Source organism: Podarcis raffonei, chromosome 7 (genome assembly GCF_027172205.1).
Source record: "Podarcis raffonei isolate rPodRaf1 chromosome 7, rPodRaf1.pri, whole genome shotgun sequence".
NCBI lineage: Eukaryota > Metazoa > Chordata > Lepidosauria > Squamata > Lacertidae > Podarcis > Podarcis raffonei.
Window position 1 is genome coordinate 49,880,785 of NC_070608.1, and position 20,367 is coordinate 49,901,151.

General features: G+C 44.5%; 1 protein-coding gene across 2 annotated transcripts in view; it reads left to right on the plus strand.

Annotated features, from left to right (window-relative positions):
• Positions 1-20,367, plus strand: part of GNAL (G protein subunit alpha L) — a 153,038-nt gene that overhangs the window by 19,653 nt on the left and 113,018 nt on the right. Inside the window, exon 1 of one of the 2 annotated variants that reach the window (XM_053396560.1) lies at positions 13,580-14,348. The exons of the other annotated variant lie outside the window; for it this stretch is intronic. Within the exon in view, the coding sequence (XP_053252535.1) occupies positions 13,757-14,348 (592 nt within the window). The 5' untranslated portion in view covers positions 13,580-13,756. Of the gene's footprint in view, positions 1-13,579; positions 14,349-20,367 lie in introns of those variants that run through there. 2 annotated transcript variants of the gene reach the window in all.

Genomic DNA, 20,367 nt, shown 5'->3' on the forward strand with positions numbered 1-20,367 from the left:
TGGGTACTGGTGGACCTTAGTTGGGAGGACATCCCACAACTGGGGAACAACCACTGAAAAGGTCCTGTCACAGGTCAGCGCCAATCAGGCTGCCCCCAGTGGCAACACAACCAACAAGGCCTCACCTGCTGAACACAGGGTTTCATATGGTTGTTAATGGGTTTTGTTAGGTGCCTGAGTCCCAAGCCATTTGGGTAACTATATGCTAGTACTTCCTGCCAACCTAGTACTTCCTAGTACTTCCTGCCTAGTACTTCCTAGTACTTCCTGCCAACCTAGTACTTCCTGCCAACCTATATGCTAGTACTTCCTGCCAACCTAGCAGTTTGAAAGCACCTCAAAGTGCAAGTAGATAAATAGGTACTGCTCCAGCGGGAAGGTAAACGGCGTTTCCGTGCGCTGCTCTGGTTCGTCAGAAGTGGCTTAGTCATGCTGGCCACATGACCCGGAAGCGGTACACCAGCTCCCTCGGCCAATAAAGCGAGATGAGCGCCGCAACCCCAGAGTCAGCCACGACTGGACCTAATGGTCAGGGGTCCCTTTACCTTTTATGCTAGTACTAGCACCTTGAGCATTCTGCACTAGTAGCAGCCTCAAGACCATCTTCAATGGACTTCCGGCGAGGCAGCATGGCGGCTGCAACAGCAGAAAAGAGCTCCTGAAGCCAGCCAGAGTAAAAGGCTCTGTCTGGCCGATTCCCGGGCTCCCAGAACTGCTGCTGCCAACACTGCCAACGGAGAGGAATCGGGGGTGCCCGGGGCGTCTTTCAAAGGAGCCAAAACACCCCCCACGACCTTGATTGAGCCGGAAAGGCACCCGACCACCCCCCCAACAGCCGAGAGGAGCTCCAAATCCAGGAAGACAGTGGAGCTAACGCAGAGAGGGAGAAAAAGAAAAGGGGGAAAGAAGAAGAAAAAGAAAGAAAAAGGAGCCCTAACTTTACTTTACCGCTGCTGCCCCCATCTCTGCCGACAAAGAAGAGGGGAGGTAGGTGAGCACGGGAAGGCAAAAGAGGCTCCGAAAAAACACGTGGCTGAGCCGACCGGAGCCTACCCCTCCATGCAAAGCCGCATGACAAAGGAGATCGCAGAAAGGAAGAAACTACCCCCTTCTTTTCTCCTTTTTAAAAAAAAATAATCCTTTTTTTAACCCCTTCCTACCCCTCTCCCTTTCCCCCCTTTTTTAAAAAAAGAAATTCTTTTTTATTCCCCCCCCCCATATACCTACTTTTATCATTTTTCTTTTTAAAAGAGGGGCCACTGCTGCTGCAGCCACCCTTTATTTGAAGCTTTATTTTTATTTCTATCTTTTCTACACACTATTTAAAGACACACTTCTCCACACACACACACTCTCAATTTAAACCTCATTTTATTTTCACCTCAAACTCCCCTCTTAAGAATTAAAATGGCAGTACCCAGAAAACAGCCCTGAACCATCACAGGCCATTTCCTGGGACTGCCACTTCGCCCCAGACTTTCCACTCTCTTTTACCTATCCTCTTTTACCTATACTTTACTCATTATTTTTTTTAAATAAAAAGCTCTATCTATCTATCTAAAGACAACACCCTTTTTTTTTACCTTTAATTCTCATTTTTATCTTTTACCCGTACATTTTTAATTACTTTTTTACAAACAAAAAATAATAACAATAATTAGGGGAAAATATTATTATTTATTTTCTTTTTATTTTTTTTAAAAAAACCACACATTTTTTTCCCCTCTCTCTTTTTAAAGCCCTTTCTTTTCTATTTGTTGGCTTGTTCTTGAGGGGGGAATCTTTCGCCCCCAGCTACGACCACCACTCTCTTTTAAAACCCCCTTTTTATTTTTCTCTCCCTTTTTGCTCTCTCCTCTCTCTCTTCACCCCTCCTCATTTTTTCCCTTTATCCCACCTTTCATTTTCCATCCCCAATTTTGTTTTCTATCCCTTTTATTTTTTAAAATCAACCCCCCCCCCTTTTTAGCCTGTCCGTCAGTTTGTTTTTGAGAGGGGAGCCCTTTCCCCCCACCCCCTCTTTTAAAATAAGACTTTCCCCCATACCATTGCAGCAGCTCACCCTCCCCCTCTCTTTTCTTCTCCTTCCCTCTCCCACCCTTCCCCCTCCTCCTCTCCTTTTCTCTCCCTCCTCCCTCTCTCCATCCCCCCCTTCCCCTAAAGGAAACACATACACACATTCATATCACTCTATCATAATTTGCCCCCCTCATACTATAGCTAAAACTACTGCTGCAAACTAATACCGCTGATATTACTGTACTATCTCCCCTCTCTCTTTCAACTCTCTTTTTGTCTCTCTCTCTCTCTCTCTCTCTCTCTCTCTCTTCTCTTTTACTCCAATCCCCTCTCCCCCCCGCCTCCCCCCTTCTTCTTTCTTTCTTCTTCTTCTTCTTCCCTTTTCTCCCTCCACCCTTTACATATAGCCTATTTGTCTGTCTCTGTTTCTAAGCGCACTCCCAACCCCAATTTCCACCTTAACTGGACTCCAGTACCCCTTTTGGGTATATACAACCCCCTCCTAAACACATATTTCCCCTGGCCCCACCCCTCTAATCTCTTGCATCTCTACCTGCTAACCCCCCTCCCTCTATATGAACTGTCTGTCCGTTAGTCTACCCATCTCTGCTTACCTGCCCTCCCCCCCAGCCTCGGCGGTATCGCTGAGGCAACTACAGAAAACCCAAGAGAAGTTCTTAAAACACAGGCTAGAAGTGACACAAATGACCACCTAATCCAAACGCTCTGTAAAAGCCATCAGCCAACAAAGCCTGATCAGCTCAGCAACCCAACAATACTCAGGAATCACCACTGCCACAACTCCTAACCACCACACGCCCTACCCCAAGTGGACGCCAAGCCAACCTCAAACCAAAACTATCAGGGAGACTGAGATGACACCAACCAGGGAGATGGCAAACAATGCTAAGATGGTAACTCCCCTTCAAGATGATGACCACCCAATAACAAAACGAGATCTGAGGGAAATGGAAGCAAGATTAGAAGCACGATTAGAAGAAACACTGAAGGCCACAATGGCTCCCATGCAGGTACTAATCAACAACCTAACCTCCAAAGTGGAAGCTCTAGAGAACAAAAACCAAATGCAAGAAAGAATAATAGAGCAATACCGGGAGGAGAACGCACGTGTGAACAAGAAACTGGACGAACTGGTAAACCAAATGGAAGCAGAACACAGAGAGATGAAAATTAAGCAAGCCGACCTTGAAGACCGCAATAGACGTTGTAACATCCGCTTCCGCAACTTTCCTGAAAAAACAGAGGAGAAAAGCCCAGCAGACCTAATTATACGCTGGCTGAAAAACACAATCCCAAGCCTGAAACTTGAGGCAGATGACTTGGAGAGGGCTCACAGAGCCCTAAAACCTATGCCAAAACCCAGCGCCCCCCCCAAGAGACATCATTGTATGCTTCACACGCTACAAAAAGAAGGAAGAGATATGGCACCACCTCAGAAACTCAAGCAACCTTCGATATGGAGAAACCCCCATTCTGGCCCTACAGGACCTATCTCAGGATACCCTAAACCGGAGGAAAAGCCTGCGCCCATGCACCCAGCGTCTCCAACAAGCAGGGATCAAATACCGATGGGGCTTGCCCTTCCGCCTCATTGTAACAACCAATACAACACAACACATGGCTACCAACATACCTGAGGCCCTGCAACTACTAAAGAACCTTGAACTCGACCTCCCACCGGAATGGCAACCGACAAACCCACCAAGTGACAGCCCCAACCACGAGGAAACAACAGCAAACAACTGGACGACGGTACAGAAGAAAAAGAAACAACAGAAGCGGCACAACAACGCAAACCAATACAGGCAAGCATCATGCTCAGAATCGTCCCGCCGGCCATACGACACAAGAAACCAGACCAAGATTAACCAAACCAAGTCATCGCAGATGGACAACCCTACAACAACAACAACCCCAGCTGAATGAAGCAACCAGGGAAAAACCACAAACTGAAGGACTGGTGATTCCCCCCCAAAAAACATAGATTTAGTTAACACCATCAACATCCCCCCCAGCCCCGCACCCCCACAGAAATCCCCACCCCAACACCAGTCCAAACGACCTCAACCACATACCCCATCACCCACACCTTCAACATCCTCATACTCCATACTAAGGAAAAACAACTCCAACCTTATTAACACAACCCACAATCAGGCTAAAATCTGATACCCAAACAGCACTATGGTGGCACCAGAGCGTACCAGCACCCACATCCCCACCCCAACACACCAACAATGTTGCTCATAACATTGGCAACATTGCTTACAAACCTTATACCTGACAGCAACGTTACAAAGTCACTTCACACTGTCTCGCTGATCACCCCCTATCGCAGACAACAGGGGGGATGGCCTGTCCTTGAACATGGCCTTCCACACCAGCTGAGACCTAGGACCAACCGGCTAAATGCCAGATGGCCCAAAATACCCCAAACAAACACCTATACGACTACATATAGGAAACTCCCTACAACTTACCCCCTACTCTTTAACCCAAATCTCACTCTAATCCCACTAGCCCCCCACCCACCACACCCTAGGTCAGCGCAACCCCACTGGTTCTTTAAACAACACGAAGAGAGAGACACAAGACAACCCGAACGGGTTGGCAGGGAATCGCCCCACATAATAGATAAGCAAGATGGCTAACCTAAAAGCAATCACATTAAATGTGAGGGGGCTGGGAAACCCCATCAAAAGAAAACGCATCACCTCATACATAAACACCATGAAACCACACATCACCTTCCTACAAGAAATACACAACCCACCCAAAGGCAGCAAACTCCTGAGCGACCCCCGCTTCAGTCAACAGTGGGTCGCACAAGGCTCAGGGAAAGCTCGTGGTGTAGCCATAATACTCAGTAGAGACCTGAACTTCACTGCCACAACAGTCCTCAAGGACAAAAAAGGCAGATTCATTTTCGCTAAAGGGACAGTAGATGGCAAAATCAAACTGACAATCGGCTCCATATATGCCCCAAACACGAAACAATTAGAATTCTTCCAGAAGACACTAAACAAATTCCTCTCCTTCTCTGAAGGGGAAGCAATCCTAGGAGGGGACCTCAATCTAAATATGAAAGGTTTATCCCTGAAAGATATCCACCCCACAACCCCATGGGCAACCTTCCTCCGAAGGAAACCCCCAACAACTAGGAACTCTTACAAGTTACTAAAAATGCTAAAAAACAGGGGTCTCTACGACATTTGGGGTGAGCAAAACCCGGGAGACATCAGCCATACATTCCAATCGGGACGCCATGATACAGTGTCCAGACTGGACAACATTCTACTCACACAGGGTCTGATCCCCTCAGTAGAATCAACAAACATAGGTAACATTAAAATCACAGATCACACCCCAGTAGAAGTCATCGTTAAAATAGGAGAAGGAACACAAACCACCCCATCATGGTCCTTCAGTCCCATCCTAACTACAAACAAACAAATTAGAGAGAGTCTCACAAAAACCCTCCAAAACTACTTCAAGGAAAACGATGTAAACAATATAACAACCCCCCTCCTATGGGACGCAATGAAAGTGGTCACCAGAGGAGCTTGCATAAAAGAGAAAACATTCCTTAAAAAACAAACCTCCTCAAAAATTAGCAAAATAGAACAAGACATCACAGCCCTCTCATCACGCTACAAACAAACAGGATCTAAAAAACTCCTCAAACTTATAGAACAAAAAACGAGAGAACTAGACTCCCTAGAAATTAACAAAACAATGATCAACATTCTATACTCTAAACAACGTTTCTACGAATATGGAGGGAAAAACTCCAGATTACTAGCAAATAGATGTAGGAAAAAAGCACTCAAAACAAGAATACACTGCATCACCACAAAAGACGGCAACATAACATTCTCCCCCGAAGAAATAACCTCAGAATTTGCAGAATTCTACTCCAACCTATACACCTCCCATAACCCACCAGAGAAGGAAATCAGAACATTTCTAGCAGGACTGACCATGCCTACCCTAACTGATGAGGAACAGGAATTCATGGACAGCCCTATCACCCCAAAGGAAATAGATGCGGTCCTCAAAAACCTGAAACCACACAAAGCCCCAGGCCCAGATGGCTTCACAGCAGAATTCTATAGGAAATTCAAAGAACCCTTGATGCCCTACATGACCCGCCTATTCAACGACATCATAAAAGGGGGCCCCATCCCCAAAACCTGGACCCACTCCAAAATAGTCTCCATCCCAAAACCACTAAAAGATAGCCTCAAAGTAGAATCATACCGCCCAATCTCATTAATAAACCAAGACTACAAGATATTCACATCAATCTTGGCCAACCGCCTAAAAATCTTCCTACACAAGTTAATAGCCCCAGACCAGACTGGCTTTGTCCCTGGCCGCAATATAACAGACCCCATCAGGAAACTACTGAACCTGATCAAACACAGCAAGGCAACCAAACTCCCATTGACAATTATGTCCCTAGACATCCTCAAAGCCTTTGATTGCTTGGAGTGGAAATACATATTAGCAGTACTAACTAACATGAAATTTGGCCCCAACTTCCTACAAATCCTCAAACAAATATACTCCCAAGCCTCAGCAAAATGCAGAACTAACAATATGGATTCTAATACTATAGCTATCCAAAGAGGCACGAAACAAGGATGCCCACTGTCTCCCTTCTTATTTATCCTGGCTCTGGAACCCCTAGCAATCCACATCCGAGCAGCCACAGACATCAAGGGAGTGGAAATAAAAGGCAGAACCTATAAATTAGGGCTCTTTGCAGATGACCTAATGGTCACAACACCAGACCCCATAAGCACAGCAACCTCCTTAATCAGAGAACTCAACACATTTGCAATGGTGTCGGGACTACAGGTAAATTTTACAAAGTCAGAAGCTATGTGCTTCAACACCCCTCCTCACACCCAAAAAGAACTCACAAAGGTCACCAAAATGAAACTTTGCCACACCAAGTTCAGATACCTAATAACCAGAAACCTCAATAAATTGTACCTCCACAACTACAAGCCCCTGTGGCGACAAATTAACAAAGACCTAAAGAGAATTTCACTCTCTCAGACAAAATAGCCATGATCAAAATGATCACACTCCCAAAACTAACCTACCTATTCCAAACCCTCCCAACCTGGATCCCCTCAACCCAACTTCGCAGTTGGCAGAGAAAACTACACTCTTTGATCTTCTCACATAAAAAACCAAGAATAAGCCCCAAATACCTGCACCTCCCCACCTCAGAAGGAGGATGGGGAATCCCCAACATAGAAGCATATTACAATGCCAACCAAATACGCCATATAATCCCATATATACTAGAAGATGAGACAAAACAATGGGTACACCTAGAGAGGGACACAATTGAAAACACCTGCACCACAACATACCCACTCCTCCCAAACAAACTAAAGAAAATTCCCACAACACTTAACAGGTACACATAGACCATGCTCAAAGCATGGAAAACACAAATAGGCAAACTATCCCCAACCCCATCCCCACTAATCCCCCTGGCGTACCACCCATTATTCCACCATGCAGCACAAAACCTCCAGATAAAAACCTGGCGAACCAAAGGCTTATATCGCCTAATAGACTTTTATAAAAATAACAAACCCTTGTCAACACAAGAAATACAAGACAAACTAGAAGACACCCAAATGACCTGGTTAACACAACACCAACTACATGCCCTCTTAAACAACCCAACAGTAAAATCAGCAGCAACTAGGCCCCTGACAACCTTCGAAAACCTCCTCCTAACAACAAAGGGAAACGGTAAAGGGACGGTATCCGCAATATACAAAATACTACTCCAAAACCCCGCAAATCCCCTAGACGCAATCAAAAAACAATGGGAGAATGACATAGGCTGTGAGATTAACCCCACTCAATGGACCAGAATGTGGTCTAAACCCCCCTTTAAATCCATATCAACGAAAAGAAAAGAACTCACACTGAAACTCACCTACAGGTGGTACCTAACACCAAGGAAACTAGCGCTAATACACCCAGGAACCTCACCAAAATGCTGGAGAGGGTGCACCTCCACAGGCACATACCTCCACATGTGGTGGGAGTGTCCCAAAATTAAACTATTCTGGACAACAGCCATACAAGAAATATGTAAAATAACTAAGCAAGTAATAGACATCACCCCAGAATTGGCCCTACTAAACATCTTCCAAGACAACAATGCCCATTTACACCACAAAGAACTCATAACCCACCTGCTCTCAGCAGCCAGAAACACCATAACCAGACACTGGAGAGACCTGTCAGGAGTAAGCATGGACCAATGGTACCAAATAGTAGGAAACAGCCCTACTAGAAAAATTAACTAATAAACTGAAACTGACACAGGGACAAACAGAAGAAGACGCCTTCACCCCGGTATGGCTCCCCTTTATCACATACACAGCCCAACAGGACAATGACAATAATCCACCAACAGCATACAAATCAATATGGCTAACCTGATCCAAAACACACACACACCTCACTCACACACGAAAACAAAGATCACCACAGCCAATCACAAGCAAACAATCACACCCTAGGCCAACCCCAACCTCTCTCACCACCAAAGGAACACAAATGAACAACACAAGCAACGCTGACACCAAACTCTACATACATTAAACATAATAGAAACACCGCCACCCGACCCCACCCCCATCCATCTTCCCTCTCTCCACCCCCCTTTCTTTTTTCTTTCTTTTTTCTTCTCCCCCTAATGCCTCAACAAATGAAACGGATTTGTAAAAATGTTACATGGAAGAAGAAGAAAAATACGAGGCACTACACTTCTGTAAAACAAGAAAATCCTTAATAAAAAATATTTTAAAAAAAGACCATCTTCAATGGCAGTCCTACCTAGAGGACCTTTATTGGGAGGTCACTGGAGCATCGACAACTGGTGCCAGGATATCCTGGCTCAGGAGCAGCTATGTTGTCGGACTATGGTGTGGAGTGCCATTTAAAACTGGTGCCATGAAGAGAGGAGTTTATGAAAAAAATCCCTCATATTCTTGGAACCTATGCACTTAAGAGATTAGGCATGAGCGCAGTTTAAACAAAGGATTTAGGCAAGAATGCATTGCTTCAGGACAAGTTTCCTCTAAAATGCTTTTATGACTAATCTTCAAATTATTATTGGAGAGTTTAAAGAGCAGTTAGGGTATTCTGGGATCAGCTTCTGAAAATGATACTCTGGGGAAAATTGTATGTGTGTTTATTCTCCTGAATCCCAGCCTAAGATACTATTCATACAAATTGCTGTGGCATGGATGGGTATCCATGCTACAGCAATAAAAAATTGTAACTGGTAATCACATAGATTGAGTGGATTATATGGTGACTTCTCATGCCATTTACCCCCAGGAAGCTACAACAGTTCATATTAATTAATTTTAAAAATCTATTTTTCCCCAGTTCCAGCCTCAAAATACAATTCAGCATGGAATAAACATGTATTTCTTCTGCTATAGTCTTATTCAGAAGCTATTGCTCACACTGAGACCAATGGCTAAATGGAGCACAGGGCTACATGAACTAGCCATGCCCCTGACTAGGTCCGCCCCCTGTCTAGAGGGACATGTCTCTTCTTTTCTATTGATGTATTGATGTGCCAGCTCTCCCTGGGTGATAATGCTGGGCATGCTGCCACCTGTAAATCCTTCCACCATGTCACAACGCACTACACCCTGGAACCTTCCTCATTCTCTGGTGGAAAAGTGGCCTTCGTAACTTCCCACTCTCTTCCACTGGGAACTGGAAGCCTCTGGGACTTCTGCTTCAACTGCAGAGCCAGATACATCCAGAGGCAGAGGGGTGTTCCCATCAACCAGGTTCTACTCCATTGTGTCATCCCCATCTCCTTCCCATTCATCATCCTGCTCCCCAAGTGCTGCTACTCCTGGCCTTAATCAGAGTACAGTACAGTCATACCTCGGGTTACAGACGCTTCAGGTTGTGCGTTTTTGGGTTGCGCACCGCGCCGAACCCGGAAGTACCGGAATGGGTTACTTCTGGGTTTCGGTGCGCAAGCATGCGCAGAAGCGCTACTGTGGGTTGCGAACGTGCCTCCCGCACAGATCACGTTCACAACCCAAGTGTCCACTGTACTCTGAGGTAATCATTACATGCCCAGATGCCTGGGGGCAGAGCTTATTTAGTGAAGCCCTAATCACATGCTGATAAGTAGGGCTTATAGGTCTTCAGAAAAGTGCATCCACAATCTGACTGTGCTCTTATTTGCCATAAAGGTGCTGGATTGTAGTCCTCCCCACTTCACTGATTACATCATTAGACAGATCACTAAGACTGCCTGCTTTTACTTCATGCTGGGTAAAGAGACAGACCAGGGCTTCTAGTAGTATACAGACACCATTCTGACCCAGATGGTTGCCGCCATCATTCCCAAGTGCCCTCTCCTACATGGCAGAATGCAGATGCCTGATGTTCCAAGGTGGCAATGCAACAGCCTTCTCAATCTGGCCCATGGACGGTCCAGGAATCAGCGTGTTTTTACATGAGTGCAATGTGTATTTTTATTTAAAATGCATCTCCGGGTTATTTGTGGAGCATAGGAATTCATTCATTCCCTCCCCCCCAAAAAAAATATATAGTCCAGCCTCCCACATGGTCTGAGGGACTGTGGATCGGCCCACGGCTGAAAAAGGTTGCTGACCCCTGCTATAGAGCAAGACTAGAGCAATAGTCTTGTTTTTCTTTACAGTGGTACCTCAGGTTACATACGCTTCAGGTTACAGACTCTCCTAACCCAGAAATAGTACCTCAGGTTAAGAACTTTGCTTCAGGATGAGAACAGAAATCGTGCTCCAGAGGCGGGCGGCAGCTGGAGGCCCCATTAACTAAAGTAGTGCTTCGGGTTAAGAATGGACCTCCAGAACGAATTAAGTACTTAACCCAAGGTACCACTGTATTACTATTACCAACATCGATTTGCCAACTTAGATTTGGTTAAATGTTACATACGTATTTTGGAAAGGGTAAAATATTACTTATGCCCTTCATTATTTGTGTTGCAGTATTTTGTCAGTTATCTCTTTCTCTTACATTTAGACCAATTATCATTAATTATGACTTAATTTGATTTCCACAATTGCATCCTGGAGAAAACTTAGCTGTGCCAATCTTCAGCAAATGATCAATTTGTGTAGAGTAAACATTCATTAATGCTTTATTATTTAGAATGTTCAAATGCATATTAGTATATTTTCTCTCTTACCTTGACAAAATGAAGTAGGATTTTTATTTTTAGCTCGTGTATTTGGATTACTAAGAACTAGCTTTGTGGACTAGAGTCCACTTCATTAGATGCATTTAGTGCTATTCTGTGTTGCATCTTTGTGTGACTCTGACTCTGACTCTCTCTCTCTCCCTCCCTCCCTCCCTCTCTCTCTCTCTCTTAGAGGGAGGCAGATGTAAACACTGAGGTCAGAAGAAAATGAGATGCAGAAATGTACAGAGCCAGTGTGGTGTAGTGGTTAGGAGCGGTAGACTCGTAATCTGGTGAACCGGGTTCGCGTCTCTGCTCCTCCACATGCAGCTGCTGGGTGACCTTGGGCTAGTCACACTTCCTTGAAGTCTCTCAGCCCCACTCACCTCACAGAGTGTTTGTTGTGGGGAAGAAGGGAAAGGAGAATGTTAGCCAATTTGAGACTCCTTCGGGTAGTGATAAAGTGGGATATCAAACCCAAACTCTTCTTCTTCGTCTTCTACAGACAGTGATAATTCCATGAAAGGTGGCCATTCTCCAAAAAGGCTTCTGTTTGTAACACAGAGATCCTGGCATTTTTAAGTCAATTAACACATATACTGTACTGTTATGAAAATTCATTGCTTCAATTCAGTCCACAAGTAATAGCATTACTTGCAATTATTGGTAATTTAGCAGTTTCATGTTTTCTCTTTGTTCCAGCTTGGTCACCTTAAGGTCAGTAATAGAGTGTCCTGGGAGGATGAAATGTCCCCCCACTGGCTTTTTGGTGCTGCCATTTTTTAAATGTCAGATTTGTGTCCATTATTTCATGTAGAGACTGTCATATTTGTCCTTTGCAGAATGCAGAAGGGTATTGCCGGCAGGTGATGGCACACAACACATTGGAAGATGAGAAAATAAATGAACCCCTGATGTTGTGGATGACATTATTAGGTCCTGTAATTGTGTTCCCAGAGCAGATATGGGACAGAACTGGCACCTGAACCTGCAATGCGGTCTGGTCCAAGTTATGTGGCCTGTTGTTGCTGATGAATGTGTTTTAATTTGAGGGACTGTATGTTACTAAGTACAGGAATGTCACCTAAGGCCTGTATGAGAGAAGTGTCATGGTTTTAATTAGGAGCTGTCAGTGACATGTTGTAGTCTCTCATGTCTTCTAGGTTTGTCATGTAGAACTGCACAAGTGCCTCCTATCTGTGAATCCAGGTGATGATGTTTCTCAGGTAGAGGAATTTTGGGAGCAGGATCTGGGAAAGTGTCAGCCATGAAGATGTTGGCATCCTTTAGAACCAATGGCATGCCATTGATCTGTCCTACCCAGAAAGAAAACTTGGTGTCAGCAAGTGATCTCTCCAAATAAATAAAGATAAGAAGTGACCTAGTGGGGGGGTTGTTTCTGTAATGGTAGAATTGCATATTCTACCATTCTTTAATAGCAAATTGCATAGAAGATCCCAAGTGCTGCAAAACCTGCCTTCATGTCTGGCTATCCCACCATTATAACAAAGAGCATAATGAGCGGGTTTCATGGCATGCACTGAGAAATGTAGTGTAAGAAAAGTAGCTTTTACCATCTACTCTCATGTCTTTAGTTGGCACAGAGGCTGCTGGGTCTGTTGACCTCAGGTAATAAGTGCCACTTACTGAAGCCATTTAAATCTCAGATTCTTCTACACAATCAGAAGAGTGTGGTTTCAAAAAGGCCATTCTGTGCCAGACCTCTCCGTATGTGCACTCAACCACATCAGTGGTATTTGCATTGCAATTGAGAGTGAGAATGTGCAGTAACTACTACAACGCCAGAGATGGCCAACAAAACAAAAAGATAGGCAACACAGTGGGTGGAGGCTGATCACTTTCAGGGCGGTTATATGCTGTGGCAATAAACATCCAAGTGCTTTAATAGCTAGGGAGGGCCATTCAGTCTGTAAAAAGGGTTTGTAGTAAATGGCTATATTTGCGAAGGAGGAGGGACCGCCTGAGGAAAGGCAGGGTTGTCCCTGCCGGTGTCTCAAGGAGAGAGGGGGTTGCTTAGAGGAAACGAGGATCCTGCGTATGTGTGTGTCCACACCACATACACACACGTGTGTGCGTGCGCGCCTTGGCCCCCTTCCAGACCTTCGGTAACCTCGAGCTGCGTAGCCGTGGGCTTGCGCTGGGGTATTTACGGTAAGGTAGCCACGGCGGCGGCGGGTCCGTGTCAGGTGATCTGAGACGAGTTGCCGCTGGCGCTGCCGCCCAAACGACGCCGCTTGCCCGAGGAGGAGGAGGAGGGCAGAGAGGCGAGGAAAATGCAACATGGCCCAGCAGCTGCAGCAGCAGCAGCGGCGGCGGGGCTGTGAGGAGGGGCTGCCTGGCGCGCCCTCCGCGGCCCTGACGCGCGGGGACCGCGGCAAGCGCTGAGAGCCGCTGCCTCCCGGACGCCTTCAGCCCGGACGCGCGCACAGCTCGTCGGTTCCGCGAGACATGGGGCTCTGCTACAGCCTGCGCCCAAGGCTCTTCGGCGACTCCGGAGGCGGCTCCATCTCCAGCGCTGCCGCCACCACCACCACCTCGGAGACCGAGCAACAGCCGCCGCCGCCGCTGCCCACGGCGGAGCCCCTGGCCCGGCCGCAGCCGCCCCTGCCCGGAGCCCCGGCCACGGGAGGAGGACGAGGAAGGAGCGCGGGGAAAAGCGGCGGCAGTGGCAGCATCTGCAGCGGCGGGGAGGCGGAAGGCGGCAAGGCGCGCGCGGTGGAGCTGGACGGGCCGCTGCTGCTCCTGCAGAACGGAGCGGGCAACGGGGCGGCTCCCGCGGAGAAGGACAAGGGGCGGCAGCGGCAACGGGGGCCGTCGCCACCCCTCGCAGCTGCCACGGCGGCGGCGGCGCCCCAGGCCAAGCCCGAGTCGGGCTCGGCGGCGAAGCAGCAGCCGCTGGCGCTGCAAAGACCTTGGGAGAAGCTGCGCCTGGAGGAGCGGGAGGCGGAGAAGGAGGCGAGGCGCGTGAGCAAGAGCATCGACCGGGCGCTCAAGGAGCAGAAAAGGGAATACAAGCAGACGCACCGCCTGCTGCTGCTGGGTACGTAGCGCCCCCGCCCTGCCTCGCCTCGGCGCGCAGGTAGGGGTGGCCCCGTGGGAGTAGCGGAGAGGGGTAGCCCCGTGGCAGAGGGCGCTCTTCAGAAACGAAGGGGTGCCTGCCAAACCTCGAGCGTTCCTCTCTTAGGAACTCTTTTCCCACCTTTTTATAAAAACATCTTTTCTCAGGTTTTGTACATCCCTCCTGTACTGATTTCTTGCATTTGTCCAATCCCTTTTACGTGTTTCTGTCTTCCCTCTGAATTCCCGGCTCTCTCCTCCCTCTGCATCCCAGTTCTCCGTCTCTCCTCTCCTCCAAATGACCTAGCTTCGTCTGTTCTCTTCAGTTACGAAAGTGGTACTATAATGTGGAACAGGAGGTGTTGCTTCTGAGCAGGAGTTTAGAAATCATAATGTTTCTCTGCTTCTCCTTGTGCCCGTGCCTGCTGTATTGCTATAATAAAAAATAAAAGCACATTTGTGTTGGTGTTTCAAGACTGCGAACATGTTTGGCTGCTAATAAATAAAAAATGTTGCAGCTAGAATCTATTAATGAGGATGTTTCCTTTTTGCTACTGGACACAAGTGCTTCGGCCCTTTGGAGATGAGGTGGTATGATTTTATGACTCAGAGTGAGCCAATGGAAATGCAAGACAATAATGGACTAGGTAATTATGGAAAGATGAGGAATTTATGAACACTACATAGAAGGATTAAAGCTACAATTTATAGCCTCTGTATTTATAGCCCTAAAACGCTGAAGAAGATTGGAAGAGAGTTTTGAGAATACATAGTGTTGGATTCTTCTACATCTTGTTCTTCAGATTTGCCTGTAGAATAAAAAGTATGTGTTAGAAACAGAGAGCAATACTCCAGCAGAATTTAATAGAGGTACCTCTGGATAAGCATCAAGTTGTTGTGAAGCTAACTCTGGTAGCTCTAGCAAACAGCTCACTGTTCTATGCTGTGTATATAAAGTGAAAGATTTTTTTCAGAACTGCAAAGAAACCTGACCTAAAGTTTAGCAGTAGACAAGACCTATATTTTGCAGAGAATTTATCCAATGGCATCAGAGTAGGCCTTGGCAGAAGGGGGTGTGGGTGGGAAAGACCCCATGTGAAGTGTCTGAATAATCAAATATTCTCGAATTGTAAAAGGTAAGTTCTTTTTCTGAATAATATCAAGCACTTGTTGCTGATTTCTAAATTAATAATTATTAGTTCTCTAGAGCCTCATTATAACTGCTGCGTTTACAGTGTTAATACTCTAGGGATAGTTAAGTGAAACATTGATTTCCTTGAAGAAATAAATTATCTGGTTTATTCTTTTGAGTAGCAAATGGGTATTTGCATTCCTGAGGAATCCCAAAGTAAGATTAGAACTCCTTAATTTCTGTTACATATAGAATAGTATGTCTTACCATTGAACAGTAACTAGATTGTACATTACTTTCTTCTATTTATCCAGAATTGCATATAACCAGCAGATTTCCCCATAAACGTTAAGAAGGAAATAGATATGTTAAAAATACTTCAACTTGTAAATGTGCCAGAGGTGACTGCCAAAACAGGATCTGTTCTAAAAATAAAGCATAGGCTCTGTTATTGTCTGGAAGTTTGTAGTACACACAGTAGTACTCATTAGCTGGTAACCAGAAAAATCCTGACAGTCGGTCTCTGACTAGTAATAGTTTCAAAGTGTGATTCTTTAAGCACTTAACTTACACTGTGAAAGTCAAGCAAATTAAAAATTGAGATGGCTGCTCCACTGCTGCTTTGGAGAGTTGTGAAAGGGTATGTGATGCAGCCAATTATGTGGGTGATGGATAAGTCAATAGAGCAGGTTTAGAATTAGCCACACAGCTGATTGATGGAAAGTAAGACTTTCTCCAAGGTTGGCAGCTAACTCCATAATATGGTCTATGCCCCAGTAGTAGTGTGTGTGGTGAAGTACAGCAGCCTTCCTGACACCAGCTTCAATTACATGGTTGGGATGTGACAGTGGCAATATTGGGGCTGTGCGGTTGCACAGGTGGGACCACTGGATTGGCCCTGCCCCATATAAACAACAGTGACACCTATGTCAGGAGGGCAGCTCCACCCCACCACATGCACTACCACCACCATATCCAGTATGTGTCTTTAAATGTATGTTTCACTCCAAGGAGGAAGAGAGAGCATATTGGACTGTCCTAATTAATTCTGGGATAATAATAATAATAATAATTTTTATTTATACCCTGCCCTCCCCAGCCAAGGCCGGGCTCAGAGCGGCTTACAAGCAATAATAAAAACAAGTTGAATGATTACAACTTAAAAACAAAATTAAAATACAACATTAAAATATTGAAACATTAAAATATTAAAATGTAGCCTCATCGCAGGAGGAGAAGGAAAAGAAAAAAGAAAGAAAGAGAGGGAGGGAGGGAATCAAATTGGCTCCACGCCAAAGGACAGGCGGAACAACTCTGTTGGGATGGTGTTGGAAGGCTGCATTTAAGGATGGTAAGAACAGTGGCCTACCTGTCCATCCACATTGAATCCTTGTTTCACATGGAGACTGCCATGGCAGCTGCATAAAAGCAAGAATAGTTGCCATTAGTGCAGTACTACTGATAGCTGCTTCCGCTGCCCCTGCCTGTCTTCTGGAAATGATGTTGCTATGGAGAAGCCACTTATTGGGAGATAAGGGTGTAGATGGAAAAGGAATTGAATGTACCATTGGAATGTGGTGGAGAGGACTGCTTCTTTCCTGGTGGCAGAGGTGGGGGGGGGGCAGAGGTGGGTGCCACCACTTGAGTTTCTGCTGTTCAAGACCAGTGCTTCACCCTGCTTCAGCAATGGGTTGGGCCTGAGTCCTCTGGTAATCTTACTTGCTTTAGAGTCAGATTCTGCATGTTGACCAAGTATTATAATGATACATATATGCAGTATATGTGATATTGTTTAGTGTTAATATTCTCCAAAATTCACCTTTGTTTTTCTTTTATGTGTGAGACACATTTTCTTTTACCAACCTTGTTAGAGTAACTGCTTTTGCTCCCTGAGGAATTACAATGGAATGGAATGTTGTGGCTAATCCGTTTCTGATGTGGAAAATGTTTTTTGATAAGATGAGTTTGAACCAGTCTCTTAGTTGAACTAGTTACCATGTTATGCTTGGAAAATAATTTCCCTGTTATCTGATTGGATGGTGCTTTCTTCTCATTTGACAATGTGTGGCAGGGTATAAATATCTTTGCTGCAGGCAGCTTAATTGGGATGCACCTACTCTTTGTGTTGCATAATTACTGAGCATGTGTGGAAATGTCTTTGAGAGACAGATGTGTGGCCCTATTCAAGTGGCAGGAGATATGAACAAGATGACTTTCTGGTCATAATAATAATAATAAATATCTTGGTGTATATATATTATGGAATACCTGAAATCTGGTGCATGTTGGTATTCACATAATAATAATTTTATTATTTATACTCCGTCCATCTGACTGGGTTTCCCCACATGTGAATGTTGGCTTTCATGTATACTTTTGTGAATGCTGGCAGACACTATGCCCCTAAAGTGAGGAAATACACATCTATTTTCAGACATGCACAAAATTAAGCTGAAATGATCAGTAATCATTAGATACTGCACATTCACTAACACATGTTTAGTTCAGTTGCATTTTTCCAAGTGAAGACTTTATTGGCTGCATTACCTAGGAATAAGGGACCTGCTTTTGCATTGATATGAATGGGATTGTGCTGCAGGTCATTCACTCTGAGCTAAAATTTTCATATCTGTATTGATTTCTATAGGCAGCTCTCCTATCTGTCCCTGTGAGTCATTCAAAAGTAGCTTCTCAGTATAGAGTAGGAAATGGCCTATGCCTCCCCCATTTCAGGGCTCCCTTCTTCCCAGTCAGTTATCATTCTGTGGCCACTAAGCATGCTCAATCCTTGTTGGGTTGTTTGGGGCTGGCTTCTGTTTCTCAGGGGTTTTTCTAAACAATTTTTGTACTTCTGCAAACCTTGGGGTTATCCTAACTTTGCTAATATCTCCTTCATAATATTATACTGTTGCGGTTACATAAGTTATAACACCCCAATAATTTAATTGGAAGCCGGCATCAGTTATGTTGAAAAGTCATGCAGTGTAAATAATATTCTACGTTTTAGAAAGTAAAAGAAAACTAGATTGCTGAACTGAGTTCCAGAGTATGAACTATCAAACAGCAGATTAGGTAGGAAAACAACTTACCGGTACATGTTTACTGTTATTTACACATGTAAAGTAATGGCAGTTTTCATTGCTCTTTGGTCATGTATATAGCTGGCAAGTATCATTACTGTTTGAATGATACTACCTCCCTTTATTGGATGCATTTGTAAACATTTCTGCCAGAGCTGGATCTTGTAAAATTTTAATTAACCTTTTCCACGCAGGGAGCCACTTTCTAAAGCTACCCTACAGTTGCCTTACAGAGATGTGTTACAGTATAGTTCATGGATGATTTCATCTCCTGAAATAGATACATTTAAATTGTTAGACAAAATATAGCATGAAATATATTTTATCTGTTTACTTGTTGCATATAATACATTACTATTTAAACAAATCATGTATAGATTTAAAATCTTTAAAAATAAAAACGAAAAAGGAATGTTTTAAGGCAGCAATTATACATATACTTTCTTGGGAGTAAGTCCCATTTAGTGGGACTTGTTTTTGGGTAGATATATTTAGGATTCCATGGCTGGGTAATTTTACACAGTATTGCTACAGTAAAAGTAACATTGTTTCTGACAAATGTAGAGATAGTAAAATGATTGTGTTAAGCACTCTGTTTTCCAGCTAAAAGCCATTTTGCATTTTCTAATTACCGGTAACTTCCCATTCTACAAAGACATTTGAAAAACTGCTCATGGTAACTAAATTCTTTGATTTGGAAAGGCCTAGAATGTATTTATTTTGTGTGTTAAAATTGGCTTGTTGAGGGAAAAGCCTTTTAACAAACGGCTAAGCAAATGTAAAAATTGTGTGTGTGTGTGTGTGTGTTTTTACATTAATTACAGCTTAGAGATATGCAAAAGTCCTGAAAGGTAGTTTCAGTTGAAGAAGGGCAATGACCAGAATGAAATAAGTTTTTTAATGTATCGAAGATGGGAACCGTTTGCATTTGACTATGCCACCTTCTTATCATCTTGCATTTGTCCATGACTGGAATGCCTTTGAGCTTGCAACCAGCCTACATTCACATGAAGGTGTCAAAGTTTTTGCATAGACTACTGACATTTCTGCATTTACAACAACATTTTTTGGATTTTATAAATTCCCTTGAAATTAATTCTCCTAATTCCTCTCCCCTTTCTGTTGACATTATCAAGAATATGTCCTATCCTTTGCAGTCTTTATATTTTTACCTGTATTCATTTGTGTGTCTTTTGGCATTTCTACATAGATGTCTTCAACCTTAGGTTCCACCCTCGCTGTTCCATTTACATCTCCCTGGCCTGCTTGTCTCTAGTAATTTTGCATTGAATGTGCTTTCATTTTCTCCAGCACAGCTGGGAAAGCTCAGGCCCTGGAAGCTGAATGTGGCATTCCAGACGATTTTCCTGGTCCTCAAGTCTCTTTCAAATCTAGGCTGAACCTGCTCCCAAACCATCCGTCTTTCACTGGCCCTGCTTTGAACCCTTCATGAATGTGTCTTCCTGTCTGGAACTTTTATTTGAACTCTGATTATGCCTTTTGCTTGCCTGAATGGATGATGGAGAGGGGTGTGTGAGTTTGTGCAGAAAGTAGCCTTCTGTGCAAAAGTACAGTTTTATATTCATAGCTTTAGTCTCTGGCCCCACTACCTCTGAAATGTGGTCCCTGGAAGATTGATGCAAAGGGAATGTGCCCTACCCTTACTCTAAAGCTTAATCATGAAGGGAAAAGAGAGGTTCTATAGAACCGGGAGAGAATAAAAACCTGGTAAGGGCAGTGGAAAGGAGCTGAAAGAGGATCCAGGAACAAAGACAATGGAAGAAACAAAG